The 19,424-nt window shown below is 42.5% G+C and overlaps 1 protein-coding gene across 19 annotated transcripts in view; it reads right to left on the minus strand.

The window, feature by feature from the left end:
* Nucleotides 1-6,438: 6,438 nt before the first annotated feature.
* LOC147871873 (GATOR complex protein Iml1-like) overlaps nucleotides 6,439-19,424 on the minus strand; it is a 45,174-nt gene continuing 32,188 nt past the window's right edge. For 7 of the 19 annotated variants that reach the window (XM_087359928.1, XM_087359940.1, XM_087359942.1 and 4 more), the window contains 6 exons: nucleotides 19,135-19,326; nucleotides 17,896-18,106; nucleotides 17,408-17,516; nucleotides 15,514-15,665; nucleotides 14,947-15,022; nucleotides 11,588-13,216 (listed from right to left, as the gene is read on the minus strand). In XM_087359928.1, the coding sequence (XP_087216054.1) occupies nucleotides 15,646-15,665; nucleotides 17,408-17,516; nucleotides 17,896-18,106; nucleotides 19,135-19,326 (532 nt within the window). In that variant the 3' untranslated portion in view covers nucleotides 11,588-13,216; nucleotides 14,947-15,022; nucleotides 15,514-15,645. Of the gene's footprint in view, nucleotides 6,755-9,530; nucleotides 9,621-9,668; nucleotides 9,993-11,587; nucleotides 13,217-14,946; nucleotides 15,023-15,513; nucleotides 15,666-17,407; nucleotides 17,517-17,895; nucleotides 18,107-18,175; nucleotides 18,542-19,130; nucleotides 19,327-19,424 lie in introns of those variants that run through there. The other 12 variants (XM_087359932.1, XM_087359933.1, XM_087359929.1 and 9 more) reach the window with 12 other exon arrangements.

Here is a 19,424-nt window from a genome sequence, read left to right on the forward strand (position 1 = left end):
GGAATAAACAGCGATCATTTCCTTAAACAGCGTTAACCAGTTGATCTTCGTAATGGTGAAGTGTTGTGTTTTCTTCGCGGTACGGACTGGATTCTTTAATATTAATCAGACGAACTATGATTCGCGGAATAAACAGCGATCATTTCCTTAAACAGCGTTAACCAGTTGATCTTCGTAATGGTGAAGTGTTGTGTTTTCTTCGCGGTACGGACTGGATTCTTTAATATTAATCAGACGAACTACGATTCTCGGAATAAACAGCGATCATTTCCTTAAACAGCGTTAACCAGTTGATCTTCGTAATGGTGAAGTGTTGTGTTTTCTTCGCGGTACGGACTGAATTCTTTAATATTAATCAGACGAACTATGATTCTCGGAATAAACAGCTCACAAAACTAGTCGCGTCCCTGGCAGACGGCTAATCCAAGCAATACAGACTCCGTACGCAATACTCGGTCCACCTGACACCAACAGCATTTCCTTACGAAATTTATCCAACAGAAATGAAGTAAGGACGACCAGTCAGTTTTTAAAATTTCTGTGTTTATACACGAAGAGAACGGCCTTGACCAGTTAAACGACTGTCAGCTACACGATGACTGCCGTACATGTTTACAAGACAGACGCAAGAAACTGGTCTCATACCGCAAGTGTGCGTGTCCATCACCGGACACGCAACGTCTCTGCGATTGTCTGCATTTTCTCCTTTTCCAATCTTTCCCATCAACAATTCTCAAATGATCTGTAACTTTTCCTTTCTGTTTCCAACTCATAAAAGAACTCGATTCCTTACCGTACGTAGGGGGTTTCAAACATTCTTTAATTTTTGACGATATCGGTACTTTCGCGAAATCCCATCCACGTAGACCAGGTTTTACTCAGACACTACATTACCGTCGAGACATACTAATTTCTAATTTCCCACAGAACACTATCTACGAAAGTCATTATAATTTTGAATCAACCTCGAAATAATACATCACCGTACTCACCCGAGTCCATCGCTCACTGGTGCCTCATCGTTTCAGACGTCTCGAGCCAGACGACGTCACAGAGCAGCGTCCAGGAGCGAGACGTGGAAAAATCTTCTGGTTCAGAGGTTCACGACGGCGATGAAGAATGATGATATCATAATCACCGTGAATGTGAAGAGGGCTCCGCCAATCACCTCAAAGCAGACATAATGACAAGAATTTATAATTACGTCGCTTCTGTACGTACGCTCTGAAACTCGATCAGTGGGCATTATCTGACAATTTCTCATTGTACTCACCGGAGTCCTTAGTTCGCTGCTGCTGTAATATAATTTTCGGGTTGTCGTGTTAGCGACCTCACGATGTAAGCGGCCGTCATCCTCACCGCTCCGTAAACCTCAAGTCTTGAACGAGTGTCACGTGGTTGTTACCACTGACCTAGAAGGAGACGGAATGCGTGGGCAGAATCACAGAACAATCAAAACGTAAAATAAAATAATATCTCAGAATACTTAGTTCAGTATTGCAACGTCATTTCAGCCATCTTGTCTTGTGTGACGTAGGCCAAGTCACGTTGTATCGGTAACAGCACGCAATATAAGTTTTTCTCTCAACGTACTTTCAGAACTCTCTACTTCAGAGGACGGAATATTTCATGCAACTCACCTTGAATGACTTAAGTAGGCTCGCGTTGTACAGGACGTAGCACCCGAGGACCCACAACAGGACACATGTACTCTCGCATGTGCGTTGTCACAGTCCTAGAGAAAAATATATAGACGATCTTATATCACTCCACTTTCTCCATGGAAAAGCGACGTAATTCACCTGTAAAGCCGCCAGACAGAAATGCCGATAAGTCAGGGTCGTTATCTATCCGACCAGGTTAAATCTGTATTCATTATGATAAGGTCAAATCCAGGAGTCAATTATAATCAATATTACAATTTTCATCGATTTGTGCTTACATTACACGTACAGTGAATGGCAAAAGAGGTGGAAATCCACACAATAAGAATTTATTATTATTATTTTCGCTTCAGATTTCAGGATTACATTTTCAATGGTGCAAGGGTTAATAAAATCTAACTCAAAGACGTTTGTAATTTCTAGAGAAAATCGGTTAGTATTTTCAGTATCACGAAATCGCCTGCATTCTTTAGAGCCTCGTACTACCACCACGAAACCTTCAACAACTCTTTGGCTGTAGAATAAATCGAGAATTAAACCAAATACAAGCTGAGACGTAATATCAAAATGGCCGACTGAAGCCCCAACTTACGTAAAGACTGCGTACATACGCGCTGTACCGAAGCAGGAGACAGACAACCGGAAAAATCTCAACTTGTCCGTAGGAAACAAGTTTCGCGGAGCATGCTGGGAAAGGCAAAGATGAAAAACTCATCCAACGCGCGTCGGCAGAGATGACTAAGGGGCAGATAAAATTATACGTCCAGTAATAAAACACTAGAAGCGAAAATACTACGAGCAGCGAAAACTCAATGATTTAATCGAATGAAACTAAATCGCGGGACGGAGGGTCAGCCTCAGACTGTAAATGGTCGTAGAGAATAAAACAAAGCTTAAAAACATAAAATAAATGGCAGCGTCCTCTGTGCGGGAACATCGGGACCCACCACAAGCGCCGTCCCGCACAGAGGGCGCAAGTTATTATTTTGCTTTAAGAGGTTTGTTTTAAGTTCCTATGACCACTTAGCGGCTGCGGTTGAGCCCCCCTGTCGGTATTATTCCATATCAATTACTGCGCTTTCGCTGCTGGTACAATTTTCGAATTTTGAGTGGTCCTTTCATTATACCTAATCTTACTATGCTCTTGCTATATCCCCTAGACAAGATCTGTTGCCAGGTCGGTTAGTCGAAAGACTTGGACGACTCGCCTCGCCCACAAGGTTCTGTTTTCCGTAGCGTGCGAGCGCAAAGCCAACGAGTTGGACTCGTCCGACTCGGGCGGTTCGTTGGAACCCGCCACCAGGCGCCCGGCGCCCAGGCCATTGTCCGGAGCCGGGTCCGCGCCTCTGCTCGCTCAAGAAACAGCCTGGGCCTCCACCTCCCTTCGTGGGTCGCGGGGGTTAGGGCGCGGGGGTTAGGGCGCGGGGGTTATGGCGCGGGGGTTAGGGCGCGGGGGTTAGGGCGCGGGGGTTAGGGCGCGGGGGTTAGGGCGCGGGGGTTAGGGCGCGGGGGTTAGGGCGCGGGGGTTAGGGCGCGGGGGTTAGGGCGCGGGGGTTAGGGCGCGGGGGTTAGGGCGCGGGGGTTAGGGCGCGGGGGTTAGGGCGCGGGGGTTAGGGCGCGGGGGTTAGGGCGCGGGGGTTAGGGCGCGGGGGTTAGGGCGCGGGGGTTAGGGCGCGGGGGTTAGGGCGCGGGGGTTAGGGCGCGGGGGTTAGGGCGCGGGGGTTAGGGCGCGGGGGTTAGGGCGCGGGGGTTAGGGCGCGGGGGTTAGGGCGCGGGGGTTAGGGCGCGGGGGTTAGGGCGCGGGGGTTAGGGCGCGGGGGAGAGGGCGCGGGGGTTAGGGCGCGGGGGTTAGGGCGCGGGGGTTAGGGCGCGGGGGTTAGGGCGCGGGGGTTAGGGCGCGGGGGTTTCGGCGCGGGGGTTAGGGCGCGGGGGTTAGGGCGCGGGGGTTAGGGCGCGGGGGTTAGGGCGCGGGGGTTAGGGCGCGGGGGTGAAATTTTTTTGGGGTGGCGGCCCCTCGTTTTGAATTCTGGTTGGGGATCCTATGTGGGAAAATATGGGAATTTTTGGTGGGGAATCCTGCGGGATCGTGGGTTGCGACCGTGGGAAATTCTGTTGGAAATGTTTGGTGGCAGATTCTGCTAGATCTGGGTAGGGAATCCTTGGTGGGGATCCTAGGAAATCTGTGGGGAATACTAGGATGGTCATGGGGAGTCCTGGTAAATCCGAGGAATCCTGGAGGGGGTTATAGGGGATTCTAGAGGTGATTGTCTTCGGGGATCCTGCCGTGGTCCTAGAGGGCAGTGTCCCTGGGGTTCATCAGGGAATCCTTGGGTCCTAGGGGATGCTGTGGTTCCTGGGATATGGTGATGCTGAAAGGATCCTGAGGGGATGGTCCCGGGGGGGGCGATCTTGGGTAGGGGTGATCATGAGGGTTGGCCCAAAGAAGGGGATAGCCCTGGGAAGGGGTGCGACTGGGGTAGTGGCCCTGGGGTAAAGGGTGTGGCCCTAGGGTGGCTGGCTAGCAGAAATATTGGTGAGAAGATATAACCTTGAGATTTTTTAAGACCAGTATCTACGAAACTATTGGGCCGAATTTGTCGTGGCTTCCTTGACCTATACGTGACCTCATTTTGACATGAGTATGGTCAATCAGGTATTCACCGTTTGGCATAAATACGTATGACCTTGAGAATTTTAAAGACCTCTATCTGGCAAACTATTGGGGCGAACTTGTCTTGACTTTGTCATGACCTTGACCTAACAGTGACATCAATGTTACAAGAGAATAATCACTCTGATATCTGATGAAGATGTGAGGGCGAAATAATGTACAACAGTGGTCCCCAACGCGGTGCCCGCGTTGATACGGAAAGAGGTTATACTGAATAATAAAGGCCGTTCAACCATGAACATTATAAAATCAAAGCACAGTTCTCCACGTACTAATGCCCATCTTGACGATTGCGAGCAGCAACATCATCCTACTCTCCCAAATTTGTAAAACTGGCCGCTGAAATGCAGTGCCAAACATCACACTGACTTCCCACTTGGGTAATAATAATTGTACTTATAAAAGTACGTATTTTTGATTGCGTGGTTTCTTGTATCAATAAACGTCGTGTTCTTTTGTGTATTATTTGGTGTCCGTATCTTATTTGTCCAGAGAAAACAAAATTTGGCTTTGTTAATTGGTTGGTGCCCGCCACAATCTCATAAACTCTCAAATGTGCCCTTGGGCAAAAAAAAGGTTGGGGACCACTGACGTAGGGCAATACATGCCAAACATTATCATCAGTGCGTTTGGTGTAATCACGCACGTCTGCTGATATCGAAGTTTCAACGTTCCTACGTGCGGATATCCGTATATCCCATGTACACATAAGATCGAGATTAGATACATTTCTTTTGTACATTCATATTTATTTATGACGGACTTTGCTCGACTGTCTTAACTACCACGCACCGTGGGACATAGCCGCAGAGCTCGACCGTCCATGTACGACGCAGTGCGAAGAATGAAACAATAAGAGAAGGGGGGAACTCCAAATTAAAATATAAATAAACATCACGTACAAGCAGCTTACCGTGTCTCGTTTGTGTGCGGTAGTTGGCTGCCTGAGTCAAAGTCACACGGTGCGTAATATCTGACTGGCTAACTTCTTCGGTGCGTGCTACTTTCCGCGTTGCCTGACAGCACAAGTCCCTCAGCGATACCGACTACATAAGAATAAAATTAAGAATATATATACGCATGTGTATATAAATATGCATATATATTTTTGAGAGAATAAGAAATTTTGGTAGAATCAAAAAAGAGTAAAAACATAATATAATAAGAAATCACATAAAGTACGTTGCCGTGGCTTCTGTGTGCGCGCGCGAGTGCGGTGCATGCTACTTGGTCGGTCGAGTTCCGAGTCAATGTCCGGCGGTGCGTCGTAGTTTTCTGTAATGCTTGGCACCACAAACCCCTCGGCGATACCGACTTGGTAAGAATAAAAAATAATATATATATGCATACATACGTTTTTATGTACGTATTTATATATATTTTTGCAAATAAGTGTTAGTGAGCTGTCAAGGGGAGGCTGCCCGTGCCTCTGGCGGCAGCCGAGGAGCCGACTGCCGGCCTGCGGACCCCGACGACCGGCGATTGCTGATTTACGGGTGGCTCAGAACGCAGTGCCGCGAGCGAGGCAGGCCTCGAAGAGGGGACAGATACAATGGTCGGCCGGTCGCCGGGAACTCTTTCGCGGGAAAGGCCCCATGGCCAGCCGGGCCGAGACCGTGAGAAGCAGAGATTGGGTGCTGCACAGACGGAGTCTCGCATGGACTGGGTGTCATTCAACGTTTCTGGTAGGTATAGAATGGGAAAAATTTCGACATTTTCATAATTTTTTTAATTTTTTTGAAAAAACTAAAATTGCTGGAAATTGTCAAAAAAAACAACACAAAACCCAAAAATTTTGAAATTTTTCAAAATTTTTTGAAGTTTACATTTTTCAAATTCTTTAAGCTTTCTGCGTCCTTTCGAAGTAAAGAACTATATTGAGGAGACTTTATGGCCTTACAATTTAATGACATTGCACATTAAACAACAAAGGTCCTAATACAGATCCTTGAAAGTTACCAGACAATAAATCAAAAGGAAATGACAAAACTTCAGAATAACGTACTTGCGAATGTCTGCTGGTTAGGTAACTAAGAAATCAATCATATATCCAGCAGACAGTTCATAGTCACCAAGTTTGTGCAAACGTAAGACATGCAAAACAACACTGATAAATGTTTTAATATTTGCCGTCAAATCACAATTTTTAATAAGATGATAAAATATAAAATATTTAAAATATCATTTCACGTTCCGCATCGAATGATCGATTTACAAATTGGAACGTCTCTTACGACATGTTTCGGTTATATTTAACCGTCTTCAGGTATAAATTAGATTGGTAAATTTAAAACTCGAATTACAATCCTTTACAATGTTATGCAGTTTATGAAAGATGTTCTTATCAGATTACTCTTATATATTAGAACGAAGGTATTGTTTTTTATATGGCGTGGTTCATCTGATGTTCAATATTAGTCTGTAAAGCAATGATTTAAAGAAAACATTAATAAATATGGAGTAATATAGAAAACAAAATGATAAAATCAACATAAAAGGCATCATGTACACATAAGATCGAGATTAGATACATTTCTTTTGTACATTCATGTATGTCTGAAGGTTGATATGGGTTGCCATTATCCACACATTGAAGGCAGATTCATATTTATTTATGACGGACTTTGCCACAGTACGTACGTGTTTGCCGTGTGGTATTCTACGTCCATACAGCATCCAGTTGATGTGATGTGTCCAGATGGGGGGGGGGGAGGGAGGAGATCATAAATGCAGAGGGAGTTAAAGAGAGAAAAGTAATGCCGCACCAGCTTGGCCCAAAAGTTATATTCTGAGCAAAAAATTTCGAAAAGGAATTCCCACAGTGGCAAAGCGTGACTTTTTCAAAAGTGTTGGCCAAATCCCACTCCGGGATGGGGGTCAGGGGAGTTAAAACTTTGGTAGTTGAGTTTTTGGATCGTAATTTATCTTCCATGATGAACAATTAAGTGTTAGCAGTCGAGGTTTGGCTAGCATCTTAGCTTCGTAGGTCATGTAATCCTCTACTTACCCCCTCAAACCAGAACTATATTGTAAGATTTGAGGTTTCCACAGCAGATATTGTTTCTGTCATAATTGCGTTTGCGCAAATAGACTGGGAGCTTACGCCTGAATGAGGTACCCATCAACGCTTGTAGGGGAAGGTATTCCCATATGTCATTTCAGATAAATCCATTAAAACAGAACACCCAAGTTACTGCTATTCTTATGGGCACACACTCCAGAAGCATCTATACGTTAATGTGATTAAGTCAAGGTTCTTTACAATGTCTTCCGTGGTTTAATGCGTCACTGGGACATACGATTGTGTGGGTCGTATTAACCCGGCCAGTATCGCACTCCATTGCAGCACGCTGCCACTACAAACAGTCCTACATATCGGGTGGGATATCTAGTTGCTACAGGTTGCAGCGTGAACTTGTAACTTAATCAGTACACGAACTGTAAAGAAGTTCTTGACATAATCTCGCACAGTGCTAGGACAATGGATGTAAAATAAAATGTCGTACCTTTAGTTGTAACGAAGGTAACTGTTGCGAGCAGCGACAACTGGGACAATCATAATTAATAAGGAAGCTGGCCATGTCGTTGACCGATTGACTAACTAACTAGATGGCTTACCGAACCCGAAGGTTCATCACCGAACTAACCAAAGCTCTGTCCTGGGCCAACAAAATCCAGTCTCCTTCAAATCCTATCTCCCATAGATCCCGCCTGACATTATCCTCCCATCTACGTCTAGGTCTCCCCAGCGGTCTCTTCCCTTTAGGCTTCCAAACCAGTACCCGGTGCACACCTCTTGTCCCATCCATGCGCGCTACATGCCCAGCCCATCTCATTCTTCTCGACTTAATCAGCCTGACAATATTGGGGGAGGAGTACAGATTTTTAAGCTCGTCATTGTGCAGTTTTCTCCACGCCCCATCGTCTTCCCTCCTAGGCCCAAATATCCTCCTCAACACCCGATTCTCAAACACCTGCAATCTGTGTTCCTCCCTCTGAGTGAGAGACCATGTTTCGCACCCATACAAAACAACAGGCAGGATTATTGTTTTGTATACTTTAATTTTCAGGTTCTTAGAAATCAGACGGGAAGACAAAATATTTTGGACTGAGAAGTTGCAAGCATTTCCGGAATTTAGTCTCCTCCTAACTTCGTCGTGAGCATCATTTTGAATCGTTTTTGTTGTTCCCAGATATTTGAACTTTGTAACCCTTTCAAAGGATTTATGAGCCACCTTAATGTCTGTCGGGTACATCATCGTGTTCACAAAAGTCCGCCACCGGGGTCTATCCTGAGTCAGTTGCATCCAGTTCACTCCATTGAGACCCCATCTCCGTAAGATTCGTGTTAATGTTATCTTCCCACCTACGCCGAGGTGTTCCCTTCAGGCCTTGTAAACTTTCAACTCGCCCTAAAAACATCGGCTGAGGAGCTCGTCATGCATTTTTCTCTATTATCCGTCCCACCTTCATTTTGGGTCCAGACATCTTCCTCGACACTCTGTTCTCAGAGCTCCTCAGTCTATGTTCCTCCCTCAATGTGAAAGACCACGTTTTGCACCCATAAATACTTTGCACTCAATAATAGCAAGCATTCCCCGGATTTAATCTGCTGATGTAGGAGATAATGAGAGGGAGATTCTTCGATATTTATTCCTCTAAATCCGGAATAAAAATTTCTTTCAGCTCCCTAAAACGCTTTAATAATGTCCATGTATCAAGAGATGTAAAGTGTTAGAATTATTGTTCAGAATATAAACCCCACTTCTTAAGATCCATTAATTTTTATTAAGATTCTGGGATACGAAACACCTTTCATTCCTTTAAAATATTAATTGCCTACTGGAATATTCTTTTATTATCAATGTTGCCGTGAACAAACAGAAGTCAATCTAATGTTACTTGAAATTGTGTTAAAAAAGTTTAATTCTCTTACAAGAGTTCACAAATTCAGACGAAAACATTAAATGTGATGAACATTAATAATAAATAGGAATCCCTTATCTCAAACTTTGTTCCATTGTAAGAGACCATGACGTCCACCGTCAATGATCGATCTAATCAAAACTAAAACGGAGAGAGTGGAGGGCAGGAGCACAGATTTCTTAATAATTCTTTTATTAGATAAGAACTTGCGATATTCTATATTAGTAAGAATTGCCACAAACAACATATTCCTTCCACCTAACATTTACCTGGGCAATACTCATTACAGCTGAATCTAAACGGTGACAAGCCGCTGCATCCAGTCTGTACAAAAAGTCATTATTTCACGGTCACCAACTCTGAAATGACAAATGTTCATGTAAAAGACAGATCAATGAAAATGTCACCTTATATTTTAAACTGCGACAGTAGCTCAGTCTCTTGTGTGGAAGGAAACGATCTTGGATGAAGATAAGTGCAAAATTCCTCTGACAGCATAGCCGAGTTTCCAGGAAATTCCAAAGTGCAATGTCCGTGACATTCCGCATGAAACCAGGTTCATTCAGAATGGAGTTGCCTCTTTCCACATCCTACGTCATTAGGAACCCTGCTTATTCCAAACTGCATTACAACACTGATATTTAAACACCGCAACCTATCTGCTGTCACACCACAGCGACCAGAATGGCATATCCAGATCACATCAGGTGTTCCGAGTAAAGGTGACGATTCTGAAGAAAAAGTAACACACACATCGCGAAGACAAGTTTACTGCAATTACTGTCATCATCATTATTGCCATCTTCTTCCAAACATCTAATCTGCCATATGCAACTTCCGTGCTCATTCTTTCCCTTTCTGACTGCCTCACTAGAATCGTAACAAACTGGTAATATTACCAACTACAAAACATCAGTGCCTTCCTGGACAAACACGTAGTAACTAGTTTTAACACTTTTCTTAGTATTCAAATTGAGCTGAGTTGTTTTTTAAAGATTACGAGGACGAACAAGACCTCAAAACAATGTAGAAATACACGAATTCTGTCGGCCAATGTACAAACGTTCTAGGCTACGCTTCAGGAAGTTGTCAAATGTCACTTTCATAAATTACAAAGGGACCCTTTCCCCCCCCCCCCAGTAACGTATCCAAAGCAACGAATTATGGTCGTATTACGTAGGAAAATGGTGGGGACAAACGAAGTCAAATCAGACGACAAAACGATGAAGTAAAGCAAACGCGAAAAGCCGTTCAATATGACCTTCGTGACTGTGTGTTCGTAAATAATTTGTTTCGGCTACGGTAAAAAAAATGATCATTTCCTTGTTAACCAAAGCAATGCGCCATTCATTATGCTAAACTACGTTCAATTTTTCTGCTACCCTTTTTAAAACAATCCGCACACCTACGCCCACATCTTGGGGAAGATTTTTATTCGAAGTCTTGGTTACTCGTATGGTCACATTTCCAGCAATTACAGAACCAGCAGACAACTGCCTGCCTTCTCTCTGTCGCTCCACACCCAATTCACATAACATGATGGAAGGATGACTGTAAGTGCCAAAGAAACTGGCAGGGTGCTGGGGCCACCAACCCGGTCGCAAATACTTAGACACTCTGTACTGTGGACATGGGGATTCCCCACTAAGTAAAGGAGAGCCACCAAAAATTTCTTACTTTGAGGAAACATCTCTCCATGACACCAGCAGCAGCACTCTCAATGTAACAACTTTAACAAGTAGAAACACAACAAAATAAAGAAAGCAATTCTACAAAACAATATTTTGCATCTGACATTACGTCAATAAACAGTTTTACGAGATGAGTTTTAGTGCACGCTGATTACTGAATTGCCAGCATGTCTACATGAGAATTTCTGATTGTGGTCACAATGTTTATTAAGATCCCGGGACCCCTTCAACATCGTCATCGTATGTTGATTGACTACCCAATAACAAGATCAATAAAACGTGCAACAAACAAAGCTACGTTCTGCCTCCAAGAATCATACGCAAAGGAATCTTCACTCACAGACGGCTCGAACATCTAATATTTTAACAAACATCCTGCAAAAGAGCTGTACCACTTAAAGTCCTCTCCCTTCCATTTCAGCACAGATTCTTACAGTAGTAATACGTTTTAGAAATGAAAGGAGGGGAGACACGGGTTTCGTATTGTATGCATTTCCTTCCTGATTTCTGCCCTCTAAAAAAAATAACTGAGGGTTTCGTGGGTGCGATATGGGAGCCCAAGATGAGAGGAAGGAGGGGTTATGTAAAAATATATTTATGAGGGAGCAGCCAAGGTGGTCAACGAACACCAAACAGACATCATATATCATTTCATTTCCAGGTCAACAATCTTTAACCAAACTAAATGGTCAATAACTCTACATTCTTCCTATAAACAATCTGACTGACAAGACTAACAAATTAGTCTTTCCTAAGCCAAGAACTCTTCACAACCATTTTACACACATAATATAACAATCCTGACAACACCAGCACTGGTACATTGTGACCCACATAAGTGGCACTGCCTTTCTATACTTGGTTCCAACCAACCACACCACTCCTCGATCCTAATGCAAATCCCATCCCCACCCCCAACCATGAAATATACCAGAAGTAATACTGAGCCTCATCACATGTCCATGAGACTGACACCTGACAACTCTCAACTTATGGTTAAGTCTCGAATAAATGGAACCTCTGACAGTCATCTCCATTTTTGCAAGCAAATCCAAATTCATAACGAACACCACACCACAAACTTACAAGTTTTGTAACCGATCCCCTTGCTCAACACAGCAAACTCTAAACTTAAGCACAAGAACAGAAAATATCCCGGCAGCTCCGCTCACTGTGCACATCTCACATGTAACAAAACCTTATCACAAATAGTCACCACCCTCGTCTACAAGCTACACCTAACCTCCAATTTTGGTGTCCTATGAACAATATATTCACTAGAGAATCATGAATGCCTCCAGCGTACCACAGATACTGCAATAATGCCAATCCCTCACCACATTTATGTCTTTCAACATATCAAATCTCACATTTAAGTTCACAACATCTAAAGTACCTAATAAAATTGGACAGACTCATCTCTCTCACACGACAACCACATCAAATACATTCTAATGCTCATGTACTCACACAACGAATGCCTGGTTCAGACCGATATCAGTCTCTTGCGGATTCGAGGTTCCTTCTTTGTCCCAGCAGGTTTAATCTTCTGACATCAAGTCGGTCTGCCAACTGTTGCCGCACGTACTTCAACGCTTCTCTGGCTAGCAGTACGCAGGTCACGTGGTGCTCAGTAGAATCTGAAGGATCATTCTGTTTCTCGTAATCTGCTACTCCCACAAAGAGAAAATACATTCACATTCAAGAAATCAAGACATCACACTCTTCAAAGAACACACAGTTTTACTTCACCAAGCAGTTAACACTCCCACCTTAGCCAATGAACAAGCACCTTCCATTTTCAGAAGACAAATTTTGTCATGTTCATTACAAACCCATTCACAAGTTAACTTTAAATATGGGTCACGACCAGCGACCTGACAAAATCTGAACTCCCTCGCTTACAGATTCATATTGCAACCTTTCTTTCGTCCCCCCCAGCAAATTTAAAACATTCGCCAAGTGGGCCATTATTCCACACGTCATAATACTGCAACTACAAACTCTACAACTCACACACATCACGTCAGACCCACGCAACTTCCGTTGCCACTGATTCAGTGGATATTTAATGAACAGTTCGCTTGCCGTCTGTCTGGAGCCGAGGATGTTGATCGCTGTCTCCAAGATAGGAACAAGTGCCAGGTGTCCCGGCTTACACGGCTCCCTCTCCTCGTGCCCCATTATGACAGCAAGGGAGTCTATAAACACCAGTCGGTCCATGCCCTTCAGGTTCGCCTGTTTTGATGTCATGAAGAAAGGACCTAAATGAAAGATTAAGAAATGGCAAGCCACTACAACACAGCCAACATCTGTAGCACTTCTACTACTAAGGTGAATTCAACCGACAAGGGGCAAGAGGTAGCCGTATCAATTAGATTTATTTTCCATATCACCATTAGTAATGCCACTTTATAATGCCTTCTGGAAGCAAAGGTGGAAACTTCACCGTCAGTAATATAAATTGTTTCAATGTTGAACAATCTAAATTTATAAAACTGAACTCACCAGCTTCCTGTGATATCGCCACCATTGTGTAGTGACAAACAAGGAACACCGTCATAACTCTTTCATGGCTGCAGCAACAAACACTCCTACCAACTTACACAACAGGCCTTACTGGTTTTTCCAGATATGAAGCAGAAATAAGTACGTCAGACGCTTTCAACCAGTTCACGTACTAAATATGGTTTAAAGAGAGATTTCAGGTTCTCACAGTCGTCTTTGGGTTCTAACACCACTTGGACTTACAGAAAACCAACACCGATTACGATTTTTAAACATTTAATGGTTCGCTATATCAGCTGAAGTTATCCTTGTGACTAAGCGCAATGCCATGAGGCAGTGGGAGCATGGAGGTAAACTCCATGCATTCTCAATTACGATGTGCGATCAGAAAGTTTCTAGACTGCGCCTATAAAAACCCGTACACTTATCTCAGGTATTAAATTCATCCATCACCCTCGAAGTAGTTCCCCTGGGAGTGAACACAACGATCCCAGCGCCGCTGCCAAGCCTGGAAGCATCCCTGGAAATCTTTCTTTGTCAGCCTGTCAAGCACCATCTGCGATTCTGCCCGAATCTCTTCTATCGTCTCAAATCTCCTTCCCTTTAGCTGAATTTTCATCTTTGGGAAGAGGAAGAAGTCACACGGAGCTTAGAAAGGAAGTTGGGGTCGGTTCTTGCAAGATCTTTGAGCTCCTGACAAACGAGAAGTCGATTCTGCTTCTGGTCCTCAGACAGGATGCGTCGCATGTGGAGTTCTTCCTTTAGAATCAGCTGACAGGTCCCATAGCCTATCCTAACAATGTCGCACAAGTCGTTGATGGTACAACGTCGATCTTCGTGAATGGCCTGCCGAATCTTCGTAACATTTTCGGGCGTTGTGCTCGAAGATGGTCGTCCAGAACGCTCGTCATCATCGACAGAGGTTCGGCCATTTTTAAAACGTGAATGCCACACAAAAGTTTGTGCACGACCCATTGTGGACTCCCCAAATGCTTGCTTTAGCATTTCATAGGTTTCCGTAGCCGTTCTGGCGAGTCTTTGGCAAAATTTGATGCACACGCCATTCCGAAATCGCAGGAGGGTCGGTGTAATGCACTACCAATACGCCCGTAACTAAGAAACAAATGCTAATTCGATGATGCCGGCTGGCACACTGATTCACTATGAATGTAGGCCGCACCCCCTAAAGGCAGAAGCTCGTACTACATCCGGTTCACCCTCTATTGACACAGCCTGAAACTTTCTGATCGCACCTCGTATAGAACTATGTGGAGGTCAGCCTCAAAATGTGGTTCCTTACACTGGCAAAGAAAAATCACGTTCTTCATTGTTTCTTTTTAGTCTCAATAGAAGAAATAGACAAGTTCTTTATTTCATTAAAACCATTTACTACTTTTCAGGAAAAAAAGGTCTTCTTCTTTCAATAATGGCATTATAATTCAGAAAAGAAGTTTATTAAACAATTTACTCAAATAGATGAACTTGCCTGTGACTGACGTCTGGTGAGTGGCTCTGGCTTGCTTGTCCTGCAATCTGTAGGGAATCCCATGGACTGCGGAGATCTCCACATGTGGATCATCAATCACAATGAGTACAGATAATTACACTCGCATCCTAATGTTCAGTGTACAAAATGTTGGTCACAACAGTGGCCAATGCAGTAGCTGCTTCCTAAATCAGCAACTGATGTACGGGGCACAGAGCAAATGGGAAATCTGGGTTTATGATATGACAAAGAAATACATTACTTGTAGAAGCCTCCTGGTACTGGCAGGATACTAAACCCAAACTAATTGTGATACAGCCTCTAACGGGCTCACTGTACCAGTAAATAATGAGTTCTGGGTGCTCAGAGAAAAGTCTATAACAGTGCCTCATGGACTGCCTTGGGACTCGCTTACAATTCTGCGTTGAAAAGCCAGTGATTAACAATCTGTTATGTCATGTTAGTACCATCAGGCTGGAAAAACATCTTTTATTTTGTACACTATTTTAATATCAAGAATGAGGTTAGTTTGACAATATTCTTCTGCCTCCAACTGCTCTTATATACCTTGGACAGGAGAAAAGCTGCTGCACTCTATTCTCATCATCATTAAAATTCAGGGATGCCACCAAGAAACAGCAAATTACTTCCCAGCACTGACGACGGTAGAACGGATCCGTCGTGCTTGACTTCAGAGCACTAGATGCTGTCTCCACGACCTGGAAAACACAAGCAACAGTTTCAAGTTATAACGACTAAGGAAAGTGAAATGTTTTAGTTACAGTAACTTCCATGCGGCATTGTTATAATACTTTCACGTACTGCACTTACTGTAATACTCTAAACACCTTTTCTCCACATCAGGGCGCATGTCATATTTATTTCCAGAACCTTTGGGTTTCATGGACACCTAGACTTTTATTTTGTATGTAAAAAACAAATTTGACAAATCTCAGCAACACTGAAATAAAAATTAACTACAAGCATATAATTTTTGTATAATCTATGCTAACCCTAATAAACGTCAAAAAGGAACGTACTATACAGGTATCAAGTTATTTAATAATCTTCCACCAACAATTAAAACTCTAAATGATTTAAAGGTGTTCAAGCGTGCATTGAGAGGTCACCTCTTCACTCACTCTTTCCATTCTGCAGATTATTTCACCTCTGCTGAAATTTCTTAAGATTTATGTATTTCTATAATCTATATTTAAAGTGGTTTTGTATTCTTATTTAAAATTCTGAGGTTTATGTATACAGTGAAACCTCGATGCATCGTTTTTGGCGGGGGTGGGAAATAAAAACGATGAATGCGGGAAAACGATAGATGCGGGAAAATGTAACATTATTTTATATGGGATGTATCCGGGACCGAACAAAACGGACGATGCATCTGGGAAAACGATAGTTCGGGGAACGATGGATAGAGGTTTCACTGTACATGAGACATGAGAAATACAGACAAAATTTTAGTATGTAGACCTGAAGGGAAAACACAACATGGGCCACCCAGCCACCAACAGAGGAAACATTAAAATGTTATCTTAGAATGGGAGGTTATGGACTGGATCCATCTGGATCAGGATAGAGCCAATGGTGGGTTCTTGTAAAGATGGTAATTATACTTTGAGTACCACACTAAGTAGGGACTTTTGTACCAGACTGATTATTAGCTTCTGAACAAGGATTCTGGATTTAACAGGTTTAACATGAGTGGGAAGGAGCACGATGCTTACAGCATCCAATAGAATTTCCTTTGTTAAAATGAAAAACTTGACTCATTACACTTCTCAAGAATTTATCTTCACAAAAATTAACCAATAAATGTACATAATATAAAACATACCATGCTGAGACTTGTAATTTTTATTTTAACCACTTATCAATTTGGTGTAAATTTCATAAGGCAAAAATATTCACATATTTGTGGTTCTTGGTTTATTTAATTATGGTTTTTCAGCTGCATTGGCTATGCAGCATCAGATTGCTGTGAATAACAAAATGGAAAAAATGTGGAACCCATTATGGCCTGTTTTAAGCTACTATCCCAGAATTTGCCTGGAAGAACTGGGGAAAACAGATTCTTAGCTGCTAAATGACAACTTACTGCAAGATACATCCTGCACCAGATTTAATATGGTTTCATAAAACAGTATAAAGTGGAACATGCAAATGGATGAACAATAATAACTCCCATTTCCCAGTAATGCGTTCTTTGTTTTGCACAATGCAAACAAAGAGAATCTAATAAAATAAACTCAAGGTTGGCACATAAACAACAAATAATTTAATGCAAGTTTTTTTAAAGTCAAAAAAATTTATAGTTGGACATAAAATTAAAGAAATACTGAGCCTATACATGTATTCCTCCAAGCAAAAGCTTCAGTGACATTGTTTTACAAAGTGGAAAGTCAAGTTTATGAAGCCAGAAATCATAATTAAATTAAAGAATACTAACCTTTCTGATATTTCTCTTGCTGAACTATGTGGTATAAGTGGAAGCCCACAATAAATGGATGGGAGAAATCACCTGATGCATGGCATATCATGTGTTCCTTCAGCATTTGCTGAAAAGTTGATGACAGATCAATATATTCAACCGTAGCTGCAAAGCTCCCAAATCACAACACGATAAAAGCACATACTTTTGAAAATAAAAAAAAACTGTAGAAGAAACACAATGTGGTTTAAAAAATTTCAGCCATTAAAGTGAAGATGGATGAAAGTATGTCCCAGTGAACCAACTGAGCTCGTGATGCAAGTTTGGTAAGCTTTTTATTTTTCAATCTTGCAGATGGAATTCGGGGTTCAGATTTTTATCAGTCAGTTTTGTATTGCACATGAGTACACTCCCTCACCCACACACACATGCATGCTGATGTTAAGAGATGGCACCACTATGAAATATACAAAGAACAAAGAGTTCTGATTTAAACAAACACTGACCTCCATAATATTAACAGCCCTCTCTTCATGCAGTACTCCTTCCACATGACATATCAACCACTGCACAGCATCTGCACTCACAAATGTATAGCTTGGCAAGCTGGGATGATGAGTTAGAAAACCAACACCTGACGCTGTGTTTCGCATAGCTTCAATAATTTCTAATATTGTTGCTGTGCTCTTCAGTCGATGGATGTCAAAATGACTCTGACTGAAATAACAGTTTCAAAATTTCATTAATTATTTAGTACAGAATAATCAATCACGTCTTCAACTGTTCACAGGACACTACTATTACAGAACCTATTATTTACCATTACACATCATCATCCCACCATCACAGCAGAAATTCAGGGCATGATACAGGGTCAAAATTATCCAGTCGTTGTTGGTATGGAAATAATCACCTCCTTTTTTTCAAAGAAGTTCCCACTTTTTATGCAGGTTGTGTAGCAACCAAGCCTCCTCATCTCTATATTTGCATAACTTCTAATCCTCACTTTCCATCATGCTGTTCCCTTCTTTTTGTGTGACATCTTTCCTAATCTGTTGTCCACATCTTGATCTTGTTCTCAATCTCCCTCTTGGACATCTTCCTTCTAGTTTCATGTTCAGTACCTCCTTTATAATTCTCTCTTCTGTCATTCTTCAAACATGTACAAACCATTTTATTATCTTATTTATTAATCAGTCTTTAAAGAGGTAGATGTTGTATGATTACCGGTATTATACACAAGCAATCAAAAGGTTGCCAAAGGTAAAAGTTTCATTCCTACTGCACAAATTTCCAGTTCTAAAACATCCTCAATCTTGCTTGAAACTGGGGTTGACATTGGCAACATTACAAAGCTGGCCTTTCCCTTGCATTTTTGTTCCATGGGACCCTGCCCCTGCACTTGCTGCTCCAGTGGTTATGCCCCACAGAGCATCATCCCCCTTGTTAGGCCTGAACACCACTGGGCTACCTACCATAAAAGCTACTGATAAAACAAATTTATTAGCAAAATCACAATTTTTATAGTCTCTTGCTATTTCTGTACCTGTTATACTGCATACAAACTTTACTGTTTATTTTATATTTCAGCATTTTACGCAGTGCCCAGAACCTGTTTTCCAGATTATAGACCATCTTAAGGTCCCATTCCAGCATTTGTCTGTAAGAAGCAATGGGGGGAGGAATGAAAAACTGAAAAAAGAGCAGGAGTATTATCAACTCAATGGCTATATATGATGACTTGCCTATCATCTGTGGGGTCCTGATGATGTGGGGAGTCAGTTGTTTGCTGCTGCTGCTGTTGTTGTTGTTGCTGTTCAGGAGACACTGGCTGTTGACCTGAAATCTTGTCTCCCAAAGCTGCCTCGCTGGCAGGAGAGATGCGACCACTGCTACTTACTTCTGCCTTCACTCGCTCCATGACTTTAGAACGTGACCTAATGCATCAATTACAATAAATACAACTGAATGAATTGTAAACGGTTATAACTCTATCTGTATATCTGACATACATATGAGATGCATTCTAAAAGTA

The sequence above is a fragment of the Zootermopsis nevadensis genome, unplaced genomic scaffold (genome assembly GCF_977971745.1).
Source record: "Zootermopsis nevadensis isolate Lab colony 2312 unplaced genomic scaffold, Znev_1.0 Znev_ptg000037l, whole genome shotgun sequence".
Taxonomy (NCBI): domain Eukaryota; kingdom Metazoa; phylum Arthropoda; class Insecta; order Blattodea; family Termopsidae; genus Zootermopsis; species Zootermopsis nevadensis.